The sequence below is a fragment of the Typha latifolia genome, chromosome 5 (genome assembly GCF_019914945.1).
Source record: "Typha latifolia isolate L0001 chromosome 5, TyphaL0001v2, whole genome shotgun sequence".
NCBI lineage: Eukaryota > Viridiplantae > Streptophyta > Magnoliopsida > Poales > Typhaceae > Typha > Typha latifolia.
Window position 1 is genome coordinate 1,268,073 of NC_133090.1, and position 16,383 is coordinate 1,284,455.

Sequence of the window (16,383 nt, forward strand, 5' to 3'; positions counted from 1 at the left end):
TTTCTCACTTTCTTTTCCACAGTATCCTTCCTCTCTATGAGGAGGTGATGATTATTACTCTTTTAGTTACTCTTGTTTTCTTGCTGGTTGCCACCAAGGAATGCAATGTGTGATGATTGGTTAGCTTTGGCGCCTGACATTGGCCTTAAAAAACTAATCTGGAGGAATATTCTTTCGCTGTAAAATTTAATCTATTTGGTGTGCATGACTTTTTTTTTTTCTTCTATTGTAGATTATATTTATGTGTTTCTTAGGCTAACCATTAAATCTCGATGCATTGATGTTGGGGTTAATCTTCTTATGCATATGATTTATGTTAACTCGATGAAAAACGATAATTTTTATATTTTATATGTAAGTGATTCTTAGTTTGAGTTAACATATTTTAATAAACTCAAAAAATAGATTTAATTTAACTAGTTAAAAAATTTATATTTTTAGACAGATTTTGCTTTGATACTATATTAACTACTCTAAGAGGATTGGATCAGTTGTTTAATTTATATATTAAGAAAGATTAATTTCTTTATCTAACCTAATATTAACTCACGGGTTTGTGATAAAAAAAAAAAACTTTATGCGTCTCTAGCAAACAAGAAAATAGAAAGAAAATGAACCCACGTATAAATAAATCACTATTGACTTCCAACAGTGACTTCCAATCGCTAACATTCGTTTTAAGCGATGGTCTACTACTTATTTATCCCTGTGGACCGTTGAACAATCTCCCTATAAATTAAAAATGGGATCTCATTTGTCTCATCACCTCAAACATTCAACTCTATACAAACGCATATAATATCGCATTCTTGCCAATGAATTTATTTCCACTCCTCTCCACGTCCTTAACCCAATTTTAAATAGCAATCCCTCTCCAAGGAGAATAACATTAACAATATAATGTACATTAATTACAACCAAAATATAGAATTCTGATCATCAACAACATTACAAACAATAGAGAAGTATTAAGCCAATTAAAGAAGTTTTGCTTCTTATCTTTTATAGTATTAATTTAAGTGTTACCGATGCATAGATATTATTCTATATGATAAATTATCACTGTACCTCAATGTATGAATTTTATTAGCTCTGACCATAGGTTCGAGTTCGATGATTCCCGTGTAATATTTAGTAAATTTTTCACAGAAGCTTAATATAACGCTATGACTTAATTTTACGTGGAAGAAATATTAATCACCTGGCGATGTTGGGGCAAAAGGTGACGGCGTAGTCGGCGGTCCCGGCGGCGCAGGTGAAAGTGGACGTGGCGTCGCCGTAGGAGTAGCTGTATGCGCGGGGATACGCCTTCTTGAACAACTGGGAGTACGCCGTCGGTCCGCACGTGTCGTCCCCGAACGCCTCGCACGCGCTCCGGCACGTCACCATCGCCAGCTCCGGCGGGCACGCCCCGTCGACGTCGACCGCGCACCCCGTAAACCCACAGTTGGGCACGCTCCCGCCTACCGGAGTCACCAAGATAGGTAGGTTGTAGCCGTCTACTAGGCTGACGTCGTAGATGTCGTTCGAGTTGGCGGCGCCGAGGGTGAACTCGGCTAAGGTGGCGAGCCGAGGCAGTCGACGAGCCGGAGCCTCTGTCGGCGGTGGCGCAGGAGAAGAGGTTGAAGGAGGAGTCGGAGGAGCAGAGGGTGCGGGCCCAGACGCGGCCGGACCAAGAAGGGGGGCGCCCACGTGGCGGGACTCATTTGGCGAGAGGGGGAAACCGGCGGTGTGGAGCGGCGGCGAGCCGGAGTTGGAGAGGAGGCCTGGCCACACGGTTCGGTCGCAGTTGTTGGTTAGTAGGAAGGTCGTAGATATCGCACTACCTGAGATTTAAATATGTATATATATATATATATATATATATATATGGATTAATTCACTGTAGATATTAACTAGAGAGAAGAGAGAGATTTAAGTTGAACTTGGAGAAAGGAGAGGAGGAGGACTGTAGCCTTTGGAAAGCTTCATTTGAAGGTTGGGGGGGATCGAAGATGATTCTAAATATATATTAAAAAAGAGGGAGGGATCGAGCTCACATTCATTTGATTATTGTATCTGCGTTTGGTATCGATTCTCTTCTTAATACTACTACTCATGACGCACCTCCAGGCTCCTACTCGTTACATAGCCTTCGATCCTCCTACTGGAGAAATTCAATTTTGTCCAGATCCCAAATTCTTTCTTTGAAACTATTATATGCCTTGTTTGGCTTGAGGCTAAATTCTGAACTCCTCAGTTAGTTTTATTTCTTAGTCTTAGTTAGATATAAAAAAAAAAAAAAAAAAAAAATATATATATATATATATATATATATATATATATATATATATATATATTTAGTTATTGAACTAGATTAACAGCAAGAGACTTGATGTTGATGCTGAAGTGCACTTCTTGCAATCATCAACTTCTTTTTTAGGGGCTGCCACAGGATGTTGCAAGTTTAAAGCATTGTTGTTCTTCTATGATCTCGATTTGGAGCCAAGACATCCAACTTGCTAGCGGCTAAGAGGAAGGTTTGCTGCCATCTCCCTGTCTTCTGATTTTGTATGAGTGCTTATATCTATTATTACTTGCTTGATACTTTGCTTTATTTTTATTTGGCATGTGACTAGGAATTGTATTTAAAGTGCGATGGTTAAAATGATGTATGTGGATAAGTATTGCGTGAAAGATGATGATGCATCTGAGATCCAAAAGCCAGGCCGACACAAGTAAAAAAAGGGACTGGACATTATAATTACATATGGACTGATGCCCACGTTGGGTTGAGGCAAATCTCAGCCCAAATGAAGGATTATACCTTATTTCCCTTCTATAGAACTCAAATACATCCACATTCATAGTATGAAGTTAATTGGTCTAGCCAAATTATTAAACAAATTTTATCCTCTCAATCAGTTTAATCTGTTTATGACTGGACTTAATAATCCATTTATGACACAATAACTCGTTCTCAAGTACTAACTCATTTATAACATAAGAAAATTGTTTATAACCCAAATAACTATTTAACAAATAGTTTATGTTCCTCAACACATTTAATAAATGAATCATATTTATGTTTGAATAATTATGACCCTATTGCCACCTCAGGCACACAACTTAACATTTAAGACCTGACACCTTTAATCTATTGATCTAAGGTTGCATTTGTTTGGGAGATATAAAAGTGGGATTGAATTAGTTATCTGAGTGTCATACATCTTATGTTTGATATAAAGATATAATGGACTGAACTAATAATAAGAACAGAAGGGGATAGATACAGCATCACCAAATTGACCCTTTGAAAACGACATCTTCCTACCTTTATATATAAAAGAAAAGGAATTGAAAGCAATATTAACCTGATGATGCTTGACGTGCTAATAACTAAAATTACTTACTAGTAGAGTAAAATAGAAAGGATCATTCTACCAGTCAACTCTTCGCAACTATGACCATCATTAATATCACAAGACGCAGAAATGGCTCATTTTTCATATATCAATAGAAACAACATTTATATAACAAATCTGGATACTTATCAGATGAAGGAGACCTCTTCCAATTAAAGATTCTGGAGCTTGCATCGCATACAAATTAAAGCATATAAAGAAGAAGGGTGGAACAATATTGTAGAACAAACATAGTTGTAAACTAATAATATAACCAGAAGAGGAAGATCACATTGCATCCAAAAGCAAAATACATTTCTATAGCAAAAAGGAGAGATCTTAGACAACTTTCAAACAGTGTATGTAACAACTGATGTATGTTTCTCCTGTGCTTTAATTGAAATCAAACCATCCTAAGAGATAAAAGAGCAAAAGAGCAAGACATTTAAACCCTAGACCAAAATCCTAAGATAACCAACTACTAGGTCAGGTAAAAAGTTGAAACTTTTACCACCATTTAGCCGCGGCAATCTCTAGCGAAATGCCCCGTCCCCCCACAGCTGTAGCAAGATCCGCCGCCACTTCCTCCACCATACCTCCCTCCACCACTACCACCACCACTTCCTCCTCCTCCTCCCTGGTAGCAATCCCTGGCCATATGACCCGCCTCTCCACAGGAATAGCAACTTCCACCACCTCCTCCACCGCCATAAGACCCACCTCCGCCTCCACCTCTTCCTCCTCCATACCCTCCTCCATACCCTCCTCCGTATCCCCCACCTCTGCTTCCTCCACCGCGTCCGCCGCCTCCGTAGCGACCGCCTCCGCCTCCGCCGCCACTTCCGGCGCCGGTAACGCTGGATCCGTCGGGGCCGGTGACGTCGACCGCCTTGGTCCTGCCGTCGTCGCCCTCGGCAACAGAGAACTCGACCGACTCGCCCTCAGCGAGAGAGCGGAAGCCGTCGGACTTGATGGATGACTGGTGGACGAAGAGATCCTCGCCGCCGTCGTCGGGGGTGATGAAGCCGAAGCCCTTGGTTCCGTTGAACCACTTGACGGTCCCCTTCAATCTAGCGTTGCCTTGCGCCATTGGAGAGGAAAGAAGCAAAGGAAGAGTAAGAGACGAAGATCGGCGAAAACCCTAACCCTAGAGAGAAGAAAACTGTGCCTTCATCATCTCATATTTATAGAATACGAGGGTTGATAGTATCGGGTTATCGGATTAAAGGAATATAACAAATGGCACCCATTACCCGTTACCCGTCAGTCCGTCATAATTTTCAACTTTTATATCTTATTCATCTGAACCCGGATTTGATTTGGAGCTCGAAAGATAACGGTTTTTTTGTGGAATTTAACGATATTGGTTTCAGTATATCCTTTTAATTATTATTTTTTCGTGTCAAATTTATTTCACAAAATTTACTTTATATATATATAAATATAAATACATAGGCTTCTTATTTATTCGTAAAAAGTTTTATAGGAATTTTGTAATATAATATTTTTTTTCTATAATTTTTAACGAGAGAGAGACGAGAATAGATTGTGGCCGCTGGATGATAGATGATGGAGAGGTAGAGTTTGCAGAAGAAAAAAACAAAAAATAGGAAGCAGGAGGGTCAGATTGTAAAATTTTTAAATACAGGTATGAATTATAAAATAGGTATAACTTAGAGGGTGATTTGTAAAATTCTCCATTTCTTATTCTCCCCTGTTCCTATTCGTCAGAGTAACGCCGACATCTTATCCGGATCGGCGAAATCGATTATTAAGCGACGGCGATCCGATATTTCTACCAGCATTGGTCCGTCTCCCACGTGCGGCGAGGAGATCTCGAGACCGACGCGACGCCGGGTATAAGGGCGTCTTCCGCCGCCCGATCCCGATCATCATCTCCTTGTCGTAGTCGGCGCGCTTATCCGGGTCGGATAGCGTGGCGTACGCCGACTGGATCCGGATGAACTCCTCCGCCGAAACGCCCTTCCGCGCCACGTCGGGGTGGCGCTCGGTACGCCGCCTTGATCTCGCTCCCCGTGGAGTCGGCGGGGGCCCGAGGACGTCGTAGAGCGTCGTGGAAGGCGACGCCGTGGCGGCGCAGGTGAAGTTTCTACAGCGGGGAGGGGGAGAAGGCTAGTCCCGAATTCCGAGGCGGGAATTTGGATGAGGGATGGATAGCGCTGCGATCATAAGAGCATTAAGGTGAAATTAATCTGAGACTTGAAGACGATCGGAAGATAAGTTGTTATATATATATATAATTAGTTAGGGAAGGAGCTTATTCTTTGGGAAATTTATTAGAAGAAACCTATATTTTTTCTATTATTATTATTGTAATTCACACCCTATTACATACATATTTATTTTTCCACCCTTTTATTTTGCCGAAAACATAGATCCAGATAAAAAATAGAAAGGGAACCATAACTTAAGATCAAAAGAAAAGTATTTAGATATTGCTATCTTTAAACATAATAAAATATTCTTTATTCTTTAGAGGTCAAATAATAGATATTTATAATATGGGTGTGTGAATGATAATAATAATAAAATATAGAGTATTTTTGATAAATTCCTCTATTCTTATCCATCTAGAAGGCTGAGTCAGCAAAGGACATAATTGCTCTTTTACCACCGGCACCAGGTCTAGAGGATATTTATTCGCAGTTAAAGAGGATCAGAGTGTCGGAATAAGACGCTAGAATGCGGATAAGTGGACCAGGGAAGTAGTTGGGAGTGAATAAAACTCGATATGAATGCGAATTTTGAAGCATACAAGCATCGACAACGATGTTGATGTGGTATTCTTTGGATAAATCCTGGAACACTCGTATATGTTCTTGGACTTGAACTTGAAGCCTGTCAATGTTATAGGATGAATCCAAAAGCAATGTGGTCCAGGAAATGCAAGGTTAGACACAAACTCGCATATACAAAAACCCTCGCATAAACTTATATACAAAAAAGAGAATAATAATAGTAATATCACATATACAACATAGTGAAATGATAAAAGAGAGAGAGAAAAAAAATATATGTGATTGGATAGGGCTTCTAACAAAATGGTATAGAGTAGGAATTCAGTAGTGTATCCAGGCCATCCATAATATCCAAGATTCTTCTCTTCTCTGTGTGCAAATCTAATGCTGAACTGAACTCTTTAGCCGGGGAGTTCCCCAAACTCAGGCTTAAATCGCTCTTTCTCTTGGCTCTCGTTTCTTTCATGCTTGTCGATTCCAAACTTTTGCTTCTTCTGTAAATGATCTTCTTTGAGCTTAGGGATTCCAGCATCTCTCTTTCCTCTTCGGAAATTTGAGGGAAGGTGGAATCTTTACCGTTGGATTGCAGAGACGAATCTTCCTTAGTTTCGTTAGGGGTTGCTGTTTCCGCATTGGACCGAAGTGAAACTTGCAAGGAATTCAACCCATAACCCCTACTTTTGACCTGGACTACTAGATGGTGAAGCCACACCACCAATTCAAGTATATATTGCTCGGTCTTCTCCTTATCGGCATGGTGAAGTGTCTGGATGCGGGTAATATTGGACTGTTGGGCTGGCTTCTTGTTTATATCAGTTCTGCAAAAGAGCGTCACGTTGAATTGTATGTACAATATGAGGATAAGAAAAAGGAATGTTACTGTTAAAATTTTTCTTAACGGAGTTACAAGAGAAGGGTTGATATATCAAACTAACCCAATGCTTGCCCATTCTCCAACCCACCCAAAACCTTGATGAGCTCTGCCAAATTGAAATGAGAAAGATGAATATTAGGAAAATAGCAATGCATGACTTCTGACTGGAAGAAACAAAAAATAAATAAATAAATGATAAATTATGGCCCTGTGATATCACGAAGGTGATATGTGCCAGATATTTGAAACCTACCTAATTGTATTTTCTGCTATTGGTACAATCCATCGAAGAGTCTTCTGCATCTCAGCTTTGATTTGAGAAACAGTATACTGAAAAATGAAATGCATGTCAGGAAGAGATCACGATTCCATTATTGTGCACAGTTTTGTAACATCTACAAATTAAGCATCACTGTTGACCATCTAAAAACCTAACATTTGTTTCCATATAAGTAGACTGCATTACAGACTATTGTGCAAATAGAACAGCTCAATTGGGATGTTCAAATCTTGGCCCAGCCCACAAAGGACCATAGCCATGCCCAAGCCTGACTTGGAGCCAGTCAAGTCGGGCCAGGGCTTAATCCCATAAAGAGTAAAGGTACATCAAAAAACCCTTGTATTGGTTACAAGGCTAACAAAGCAACTAGGACCCAACTGAACATAACAAAGCAACTCAACTAGGTCAACCAACCCAACTAGGCTAAGCCTGACAATAAATAAACTAAGGATAGACTGAATTGTATCATGGTTCCTTATATAAACTAAATTACACTATCCTATATCAACCTCTACCTTTCCACAAGTACTTACTTATCTGCTATTATCATCGGTGTCCTCTCTATACCAACATCTCATTACATTGTCCATAATCGTCTAATTGAAATTTTTTTTCTTTGGTATCACCGCACAGATTCTTCACATAACATTGATTAGCACTTTTCCGTGCCACTCATGCCCATTGCCTATCCTTCATCAAGAGATCTAAGAACATTTGTCGGGATTTTTTTTTTAACTCTCTCCCAAAGTTATGACCCAAATTGGAGCAGATATGAGCACCTATCATCCCTTTCCCATTTGCAAGGATGTACCAAAGAAAGGATTATCTACAAATTTCACAGGTAAATTTCCAAACTATCAGTTCTCAGGCTACATCATGATCTAAGTTGATCTAACCAGAAGAATTGACACCTTTATACAGATCTTTTCAGTTAGGCTTTAGTGAAGTTATTCATGAGCCCTTAATTTTATTTTAAAATGCACTAATCACTCTCTCCAACTCATCCAATAATAAGCTGTTAAATGTTGAAGGACATAATAATAATTGTAAGATAAGCAAACCAGATTTGCAGTTCAAAGGAGTCCTCTATTTTACTAATGGCTAAGATCTATAACTAAATGATGAAACATGTAATCATCCGAATCATGCATAAGTCTTTACTGCTATGAATCAAATGGTTGCATCCATAATGATAGTGTATACAATCCCCCATGCAATGTCTACGTAAAATGATTTCTGCATTGTTCCTCTGATTTTCTAATTCCCAAGTTGTATAATCCTTAAAAAACCTGATAATTTTAAAGTTTTTCTTCTAACATGTAGATAGGATACCAAGGGCAAATGTAAAACTGGTAGAGATATCTAAAACATTGAAAAAGAATATATGTTTTGCCTTTGATATTGGCTAAGTTGGTTTGTTAATTGACTCTACGTTCATTTCATGTACTTAAGCTGTCTAGTCTATTGGAACGTAGTAGAGGAAACCTTCTGAACATAGGCATTAGAAGGATCACAGAGTAAACATACGAGCTGGTACTATGATTATAATTTCTTTATGTTAGCACTTTTGAACAATATGAATCTTCTATATTGGCAAGTAAATAGACTGAAAATATTTCCAACTGACAAAGGAGATAAGAAATCTTAAAAATGATCTGTTTCTGGGATATGAAATAATGCATAGCTAATACCTCCTCTTTACCGTTGGATGATTGCAACCGCGAACGTAGAGCTGATTTCACTGCTGTTGGTAATCCATGGTATAAGTTTTCCCTTGTACTGGGAGGAAGGGAAAGTGGTCGAGAAACCTATGAAAAGAAATATATTGAAACTTCATTAGAAAACGTCAAGTGAAAAGCCTTTGTCCTTTAGAAAATCACTTCTCATCCCACACCAAACAAAAGATGATTCTGGTTTTTTTTTTTCATATATAAGGGTGGCCAATACTTACTATATTATCAATTTGGTTGATGATGTTCGCATAATGCAATGCAAGACCACAAGGGCCTAAATGGTTATCCTGAACTGGCTCATAGCCGGTAGGGTTCGTACCTGCCAAAATTCCTACCCATATCAATAATAGATAACAAATTTTCAGGAAAAGAACTTAAAAAGTGAAATGAAGATTACAGCAAGAAGATAACATCATATATGTTTTACATTTTAAAGCTGTAAATGCAACTGATATATCAGAAAACTAATCTTGAGATATAAATACTTGTGATTGCTATAGTGTAGGTTAACTTATTATATACTTGCTACATATCTTTATGCAGCGGGTATTGTTTGTTAAATGCTACATCATAGAAAATATTTGGCAGATTAAATATCTCATGATGAAAAGATAAGCTACACTATATTCTGTATGATATTGGACCACTCTTGGCAGTGTGACAATAACATAGATGAATTAGCAAGAACGAGATGTTGGTTTATATCTAGTCATTCATCCAAGGAACAAAAATATAATATCCTAAGTATCAAAATTATAATGTGAATGCTCAAAGACATACCAGCATTAGTAAATGCCTGTGCGATCTGTTTATGTAAGAATATGACGATGTCGACGAGTTTCTCAACCACCTGCCAAGAATTTCACATCACATATTTGATTGAATAGTTTCAACAAATTAAAGATGTAGAAATCATTAGGAGTATCATTACTAAGATACTAGAGGGAATAAAAATGCAAAAGAAAAAGCATGTCATGAGGACCAAACTCTATACTTATCCATTGCATCCTTAAAAATTATGATCATGCTATTTAATTACCTCCTCCAAATTTCTAGACCACAGGGATTTCTTCTTCAAACTCTTAACAAGCTTCCTTTGGCGTTTTAGTTCGCTATGCAAGATCACAAGGCTCTCTGCTAAGAAAATGAAAGTGAGCGGAAGTTCATCAATAATAACAAAGTCTAAGCAGTAAATGATAACCAAAAACAAAAAACAGAAAACAGCACTAACACGTGCAATGTAATTTGGGCACATGATATTTTGGAATCAGATAGTTGTATATAAAAAGGCATATATTACATCAAGTTATATGAAATATCTGGACTACATTACTTATCACATTCTAAATTTCTAATATCCCCAAGAAGAAATTAGATGGTAACTTCACAATAAACACAAGAAAAAGGGCACTTGCTTTTTCTAGTGCATCCCAAAGATTGAAGTTACAAATTAATGGCAACTGGCAAGCCACATGATATTGAGCTAAGAAACTAGAATAAAAAACTCTTTGCCCTTTGTTGAACAAATTACATCTCAAATTGGCTCTTCAGCAACCATGTAAGTTTCAGTTTAAATAAATAGAAGAATCTTTAATAATGTTAAGAACACCAAACTATGTATTTACCTCGTCTGGCTGCAGGTAGGGACTCTTCCTCCTGAAACTTCCTTCTGAAATCCTGCTCAAATCTGTCTAGCGCATGTAACTCATGGTAGAGCTCCTATGCACATAAAATAAGTTAATTCCATGAAAAGCTAGTCATCAGCACCTAAATCACATAATCATTAAATTCATTAAGACCATTGCAGACAGTTCAATGAGATAATTCCATGAAAATAAGTATAATCAGCTAAATCTCAGTCTCATTGAATTACTATTATTGCCTAGTGACTGCAAAGACAGTTAAATCAGAGGAGTGCCAACATTGGCCATTATGATTATGTTTCTCACAGGGAATATGCTGCATGGACAATGCAAATTAGCTCGCATTAAGATACAATTATCCTTTTCAAACAATTCTGATGTGCATATACTGAATGAAAGGAGAATGATACCAATCTAAAAGATATCCTAGAGAGCAAACTACAGGGTGTGCAACAAGTTCTTAAAGAAATTCAGTTAACATAATATTTGCATAAAATTGTACTGCAAAAGTAAGTCCTATCAGAAAACCATCCAAAATTCTCCAAACCAGTGTTCACAGTTCTGGGTGTCACGTTTCACCTTTTCCATGGAACAAGACCATCACTGAAACTTTGAGCCAAAGTTCAGAGTTTCAGTTGGCATTTTGCTGTTTCCATGGGAGTAGACCACTAAAACGAGCATGCTTCCAACACTGAAGTCAAATATTTATGAACTTCCTGGCACTCATCCATTGGTCCCCAAAATGAATAGCTCATGTTTTAAGACATCTGTTTGTTACAAGACATTGTAGTTTTGAAGAACTATCTTTTTTTTTTCAGTGGCATACTTGTCACACACATGTACTGCAGATTTCCTAAAAAATTTGATATCTTCTGATGTTCTGAACTATTTGTTAACAAATGGATAAAAATATTATAAGGAAAACATTCCAAAAGCTGAGTAAGTTGGCAAGAAGATATGAAATATGCACAAAAGATGTAACTAAAAGGTAATACATGAAATAGAAGCTAATTATCTAGACCTAGAGGTCTATTTAGGCTAAGCAATTTAACTATATACATGACTTTCTAGGCAGCAGAAATACAGCTAATAAAGAGGAGGCAAGTTGCAATATATCACAGTTTTCAGTTCATTCAAGCAACAATTATTTGAATTGTTAGGAATTAAGATGAAAATTAGGTTTCTTCACATCACACATACAGAAGTATTCTGGGCCAGGTTTATCAAGTGTTGCACAGTTGCTTCGATCTCCTCCTTTGACTGTTCCTGGGGTGTAGGATCCGCATTAAATCTGAAAAATCAGGCAATACATTCTAATTAGGAATGATCTATAATCATATTGGATCAGTAAAGATGTCGACATACTTCTGAAAATAGCGCCCTAAATTATGCCATATAGGGTTTTTAGATAGGTCCCCAAATCGAATTACTTCTCTAGAGAAAACTGCTACTTCATCCCTGCGGAAGTAACATGTTTAGTTCAAAATTAGTGGACATTAGGATGATATAGTAATAGTGCTATAGGATTCAAATATGTCGACAAAATAACTAAAAACAGTTCAAACCTGAAGCCTACCTCTTGTCAGCAGCTGCTATGCGTAGAAGCTCATTGTTGTCTGAGGAGACCAATATTCTCACTCCATCTGACTGCAAAATTTCTTCCTTCAAAAATTTGATGTTTTCATCTGAGAAGGACCTCCACAAGGTAGCAGCTTTAGCAATTGTGTTTGCAACTTCAAATGAAAGAATTGAAACTTTATTTCCCCGGGCAGTCATCCCAGAGATAAATCCACTGCCTTGGTTGAAACTTGACATACTACTTCCAAGGGTATCCAAGACCTCCACAGCTTTCTCCAGACCAGCCATGCCAGCTCTTCCCAATATTGAACTTGTTTCTGATAACTGGGAAAATTTTGTGATTTCAATGCTCGCTCAAATAGCAACTCATTGCCATTTCAGAAAATTGTTATACACTGGTAGCTATGACTAACATGTTTTTTTTTCCAAATTATAGTGCAACAAACAGAATAAATTTAAGGCATGATTAGAGTATAACCAAAATTACTGATTACATGAAGAATCTCTTTGCCCTTCTATTGAAGTACCTGTTTTCAAATACTTAAACTATCACACAAATGCAAATATAGCTAATCAAGAATCTAAGAGAATATTCTTTAATTCAGAGCTTCAAAACCTTGGAAATATGGCCAATCTGGGTACTTTACAATGTTTGCCCAACTTAAAGCATGTGTGTCATGTAACTATGTAAGCATTCGACCTTATCAGTGCTAAGCACATTAAAAATAGATGATACTATTAAGAACACTGATTGTTCTTGCACATTGAGCTGCATATTCAATTCAAAAGAAAAGGAAGCCCATTTGTAGCATTATTCCCATTTGTCACTGCACACCATCTTTGACCACTGTGATAGATTAATCTGCATTATGTTCACTTGCTTACATCTGACACTCTACCATGTCTAGGAGTATCCATGACTTCTTTGTAGATTTACACTAACGATTTTGGTGTAAAGTCCACACCTTTCCACATCCTTTACTTCACAGCTCCAACCCATAGCCAGACGACAAAAGGAGACAACTCCATTACATAAAAATAGAACCTTCCGTGCGAGCCAGAGACATACCCTATGTTTTGTCCTCAAAATTAAAGCTCTTATCAGTATCAGTGTTCTTTTCTCCTCAACAGCTTGTCATCATCTCTTTGGTATTAAGAGATACAGAACTAAGGCTAATGGTTCACAAGGAGAAGTATGCTTCTTGCTTGCACTCGTAATATACTACACACACCTACTGTGACCAAGTTTTGTATACAGTGAGATGTGACGAATGCTGCCGTAACAGCTCTCTAAGAACATCTCCTCTGCCAGATCAACTTCTTTGCTCGTGACAACTTCATATTAATAGTTTGTGGTAGAGAATCATTACCAAACTACTAAAAGTAGCACATATAAGCATCTACGCCGAGATTCACAGTCTCAAACAGACTTAGATATCATCTTCCTTCCCAAATTGCTTCCCTTCTATCACTCCCCCGTCCTGCACGAGACTCCTTTATCCCAACTTCAATAAATCTCAGCCGCCAATTCAAAACAAATCAACCAAATTCGCATAATTCTAACCACCAAAAGAGTAGATACCAAGCCAAATAAAAAGATGAAGTGCAATTATAAAACAAAAAGTAAAAAAGAACCGCACCTTTCCAGCTCCAGCACCAACCTTAGCCGGCTTGATCGCGAGCTCGCCGGAATCATAACCCCCATAAACACTCCTCCTATTAACAACAGCCAATCCCACCTCCGGCTCATCCTCCAACACCGGACTCGATCCCTTATCCTCTCTCCTCTTGGACCAAACGCATCCCATCTCCCCCACAATCCGCAAAAACCTAGTCAAATTAAACGAAACCTAGAAAATCGAAGAGAAGAAATCCCTATTCTCCCTTTGGCCTCGGCGACGCGTATATGTAAACATACAAAGAAACCTCTGTACTTTTCTTCGCCATCGCCGTCTTCTTGCGTGCGGAAGAGTTGAAACTTTCGCGACTCGCGAGCACACACCAAAGTGTGAATCCTACTTGGAGCTTGGCGAGCCGGTAGGCGCGAAATTACGCTTTCGCCCCTCCATCCGGTCTACGTCGGTTAGCGGGAGCGGGAAACGAAAACGACCAGATCCCGTTACGACACGGCACCGGTTGGTCCGCCAATCAAATCGCGGCCGCCCATCTGGCGCCATAGCGGGCCCCGCGAAGAATTATGCGACGACCGAGGACGCCAAAGTCGTCGTAAATCGTAGTTGTCACGTCCTGGAGCTCTTTTTTTATAGGATTTTACGTAATTGCCACTTCATTTATCATAATTGCTACAGAAATTATTGAGCTCTTTTAAAAATAATATTATTTTAATTATAAATTTATTATAATTTATGATAAGACTATTTTTTATTTTATAAATTATTAAAAATAGTTTAAAAGCTAACTATTATTATATTCCAATATTTATGCACAATGAAATTCATCTTATTTTATTTGTGAGATAAAAAGTTATTGATAAAATATTTTATACCTTAATCTTAAAAGGTAGGTATTTTAGCTACTTATGTGTGTTTATTAAATTGAATATTACCATATTAACCATAATGATAATTCTAAAATAGTCAAAATATTTTATTGACAATTCTGATAGTTAAAAGATATACTGACAATATAATATTTTAAAAGTTTTCAATGGCAATTATATAAAATATCTCTGTTTTTTTTAATGTAAATAAATAATTATCTTCCAATCTTATTATTTAAAATAGTCTATTTTTTATAAGTAAACTATAAACAAATGAGCTCAGTAAATACAGAGACATATCTAAATCTGAATCTAAATTTTTTTTTCTCGTTATCTTATAATAATATAAGAAATTTCTCTAACTTATCTCTAATTTATTTAATTAATAAATAAATATAAATTAAAGATATTATCTTCTAATTTCTGTACTCTTATATATAAAATGTTGATTAATTTTCTGTTTAGAATATGAGGTGACTCAATTTATGAGAATGCCCATTTTGGTCAAAAACTCCACACCCGTGGATGTAGCAGATTCCTGCGGCCGATTTCTTGGCGTCTACTGATTGGTACCAGAGCAAAGTCGCGGCAGCTGAGACTGTAGGCGATCCGCCCGCCGCCGACTTGGTTATGTTTTTTAAAAACCTTATGCTGACGTGGGAATGGAATCATGGCGACATAGATGCTAACGCTGGGAAGTCACCAAGCCTTGCTAATTCTGTAATTCTAGTCAACTCGCGGATCCAATCCATTATCCATGTATGGATGATGGGATGATACTATGGTCAACCTGAGATGACATGGCACTAATATGAGTTTTTGACCAAACTAGTGGTGTTACAGATATTTTTATAAAAATTTACTACTAATTATATTTATTATCAAACGAAATCTAATTTAGTATAGTCCTAATAAGTTTAGCATTTTTGTCTCGTTCTAAAACGCTGAACCGATCAACGTTTTATGTATATAAATCTCTTAAACTTAGTCTTTCAAACACGTATGTAAAAATATATTTGATGATAAAATCGTTAAATGCTTAGCATTTTTGTTATGGCGAGAGTAAATTAAACTCTATTTGATAATAAATTTAAGCATCGATAAAATATATATATATATATATATATATATATATAATGGGTTGGTCAAAAACTCCCTTTTGGTATCATTCAGAAGATATGGGTCAAGATTTTTTTTTCTTTTTAAAGTCTCACAATGTGGCATTAATTTAAAATTAAAAACATGCCAAGTTTGACAAGGAATTGCCTGGGAGTGTGGACAGAGGAAAATGATGCCTACCTCTGATCGTCATGGGAGGTTCGTTTGTATGAATCACTTCATCAACTTTTAAGTGCAGGGATGTTGTATATTAATATAGGGAAATTTGCATATAACACCCTTATTTTTAATATAATTATGATTTACACTTTATATTTTTACTATTTATAAATTGAGCATTATGATTTAGCTGCCAAATTAGAACTTGACTGTGATAGCGAAATTACAATTTACACCGCTCTGATTTGGCCTGATTTTGACTTACATACTTTTCTTTCAGTAACTTTATGTTGAAATTTAGCTCAAATTCATATTTCAGTATTTTGCAGGCTTGCTATGCTAATGCGTTCGAATG

At 37.3% G+C, this 16,383-nt stretch overlaps 2 protein-coding genes and 1 pseudogene across 3 annotated transcripts; all 3 read right to left on the reverse strand.

Moving 5' to 3' along the window:
• Positions 1-1,197: 1,197 nt before the first annotated feature.
• Positions 1,198-3,578, reverse strand: LOC140788405 (thaumatin-like protein 1; annotated as a pseudogene).
• Positions 3,579-3,654: 76 nt separating this feature from the next.
• Positions 3,655-4,533, reverse strand: LOC140788731 (cold shock protein 2-like). Its single transcript, XM_073138136.1, has one exon. The coding sequence runs from the start codon at positions 4,471-4,473 to the stop codon at positions 3,901-3,903; it is 573 nt and encodes a 190-aa protein (XP_072994237.1). The 5' UTR covers positions 4,474-4,533; the 3' UTR covers positions 3,655-3,900.
• A 1,781-nt stretch (positions 4,534-6,314) lies between these two features.
• On the reverse strand, positions 6,315-14,255 carry LOC140789383 (protein PSK SIMULATOR 1-like). 2 transcript variants are annotated; one of them, XM_073139059.1, is made up of 12 exons: positions 13,891-14,255; positions 12,249-12,574; positions 12,038-12,130; positions 11,873-11,963; positions 10,655-10,748; positions 10,069-10,163; positions 9,810-9,879; positions 9,248-9,348; positions 8,988-9,104; positions 7,270-7,346; positions 7,078-7,122; positions 6,315-6,960 (listed from the first exon to the last, which is right to left on the reverse strand). In XM_073139059.1, the coding sequence occupies exons 1-12, from the start codon at positions 14,056-14,058 to the stop codon at positions 6,438-6,440; spliced, it is 1,800 nt and encodes a 599-aa protein (XP_072995160.1). In that variant the 5' UTR covers positions 14,059-14,255; the 3' UTR covers positions 6,315-6,437. The 2 variants fall into 2 exon arrangements, with proteins under 2 accessions (XP_072995160.1, XP_072995159.1); XM_073139058.1 differs by having other exon boundaries at positions 10,069-10,166; positions 13,891-14,250.
• Positions 14,256-16,383: the final 2,128 nt, after the last annotated feature.

Excerpts from the sequence above, each read along its gene's own strand:
- LOC140788731 (XM_073138136.1), bottom strand. The coding sequence starts at position 4,473 with ATGGCGCAAGGCAACGCTAGATTGAAGGGGACCGTCAAGTGGTTCAAC.
- LOC140789383 (XM_073139058.1), bottom strand. The coding sequence starts at position 14,058 with ATGGGATGCGTTTGGTCCAAGAGGAGAGAGGATAAGGGATCGAGTCCG. Across the intron at positions 12,575-13,890 it reads TTGGTGCTGGAGCTGGAAAG|TTATCAGAAACAAGTTCAAT; the intron begins GTGCGGTTCTTT and ends AAATTTTCCCAG. Across the intron at positions 9,349-9,809 it reads ACAGGCATTTACTAATGCTG|GTACGAACCCTACCGGCTAT; the intron begins GTATGTCTTTGA and ends GAATTTTGGCAG.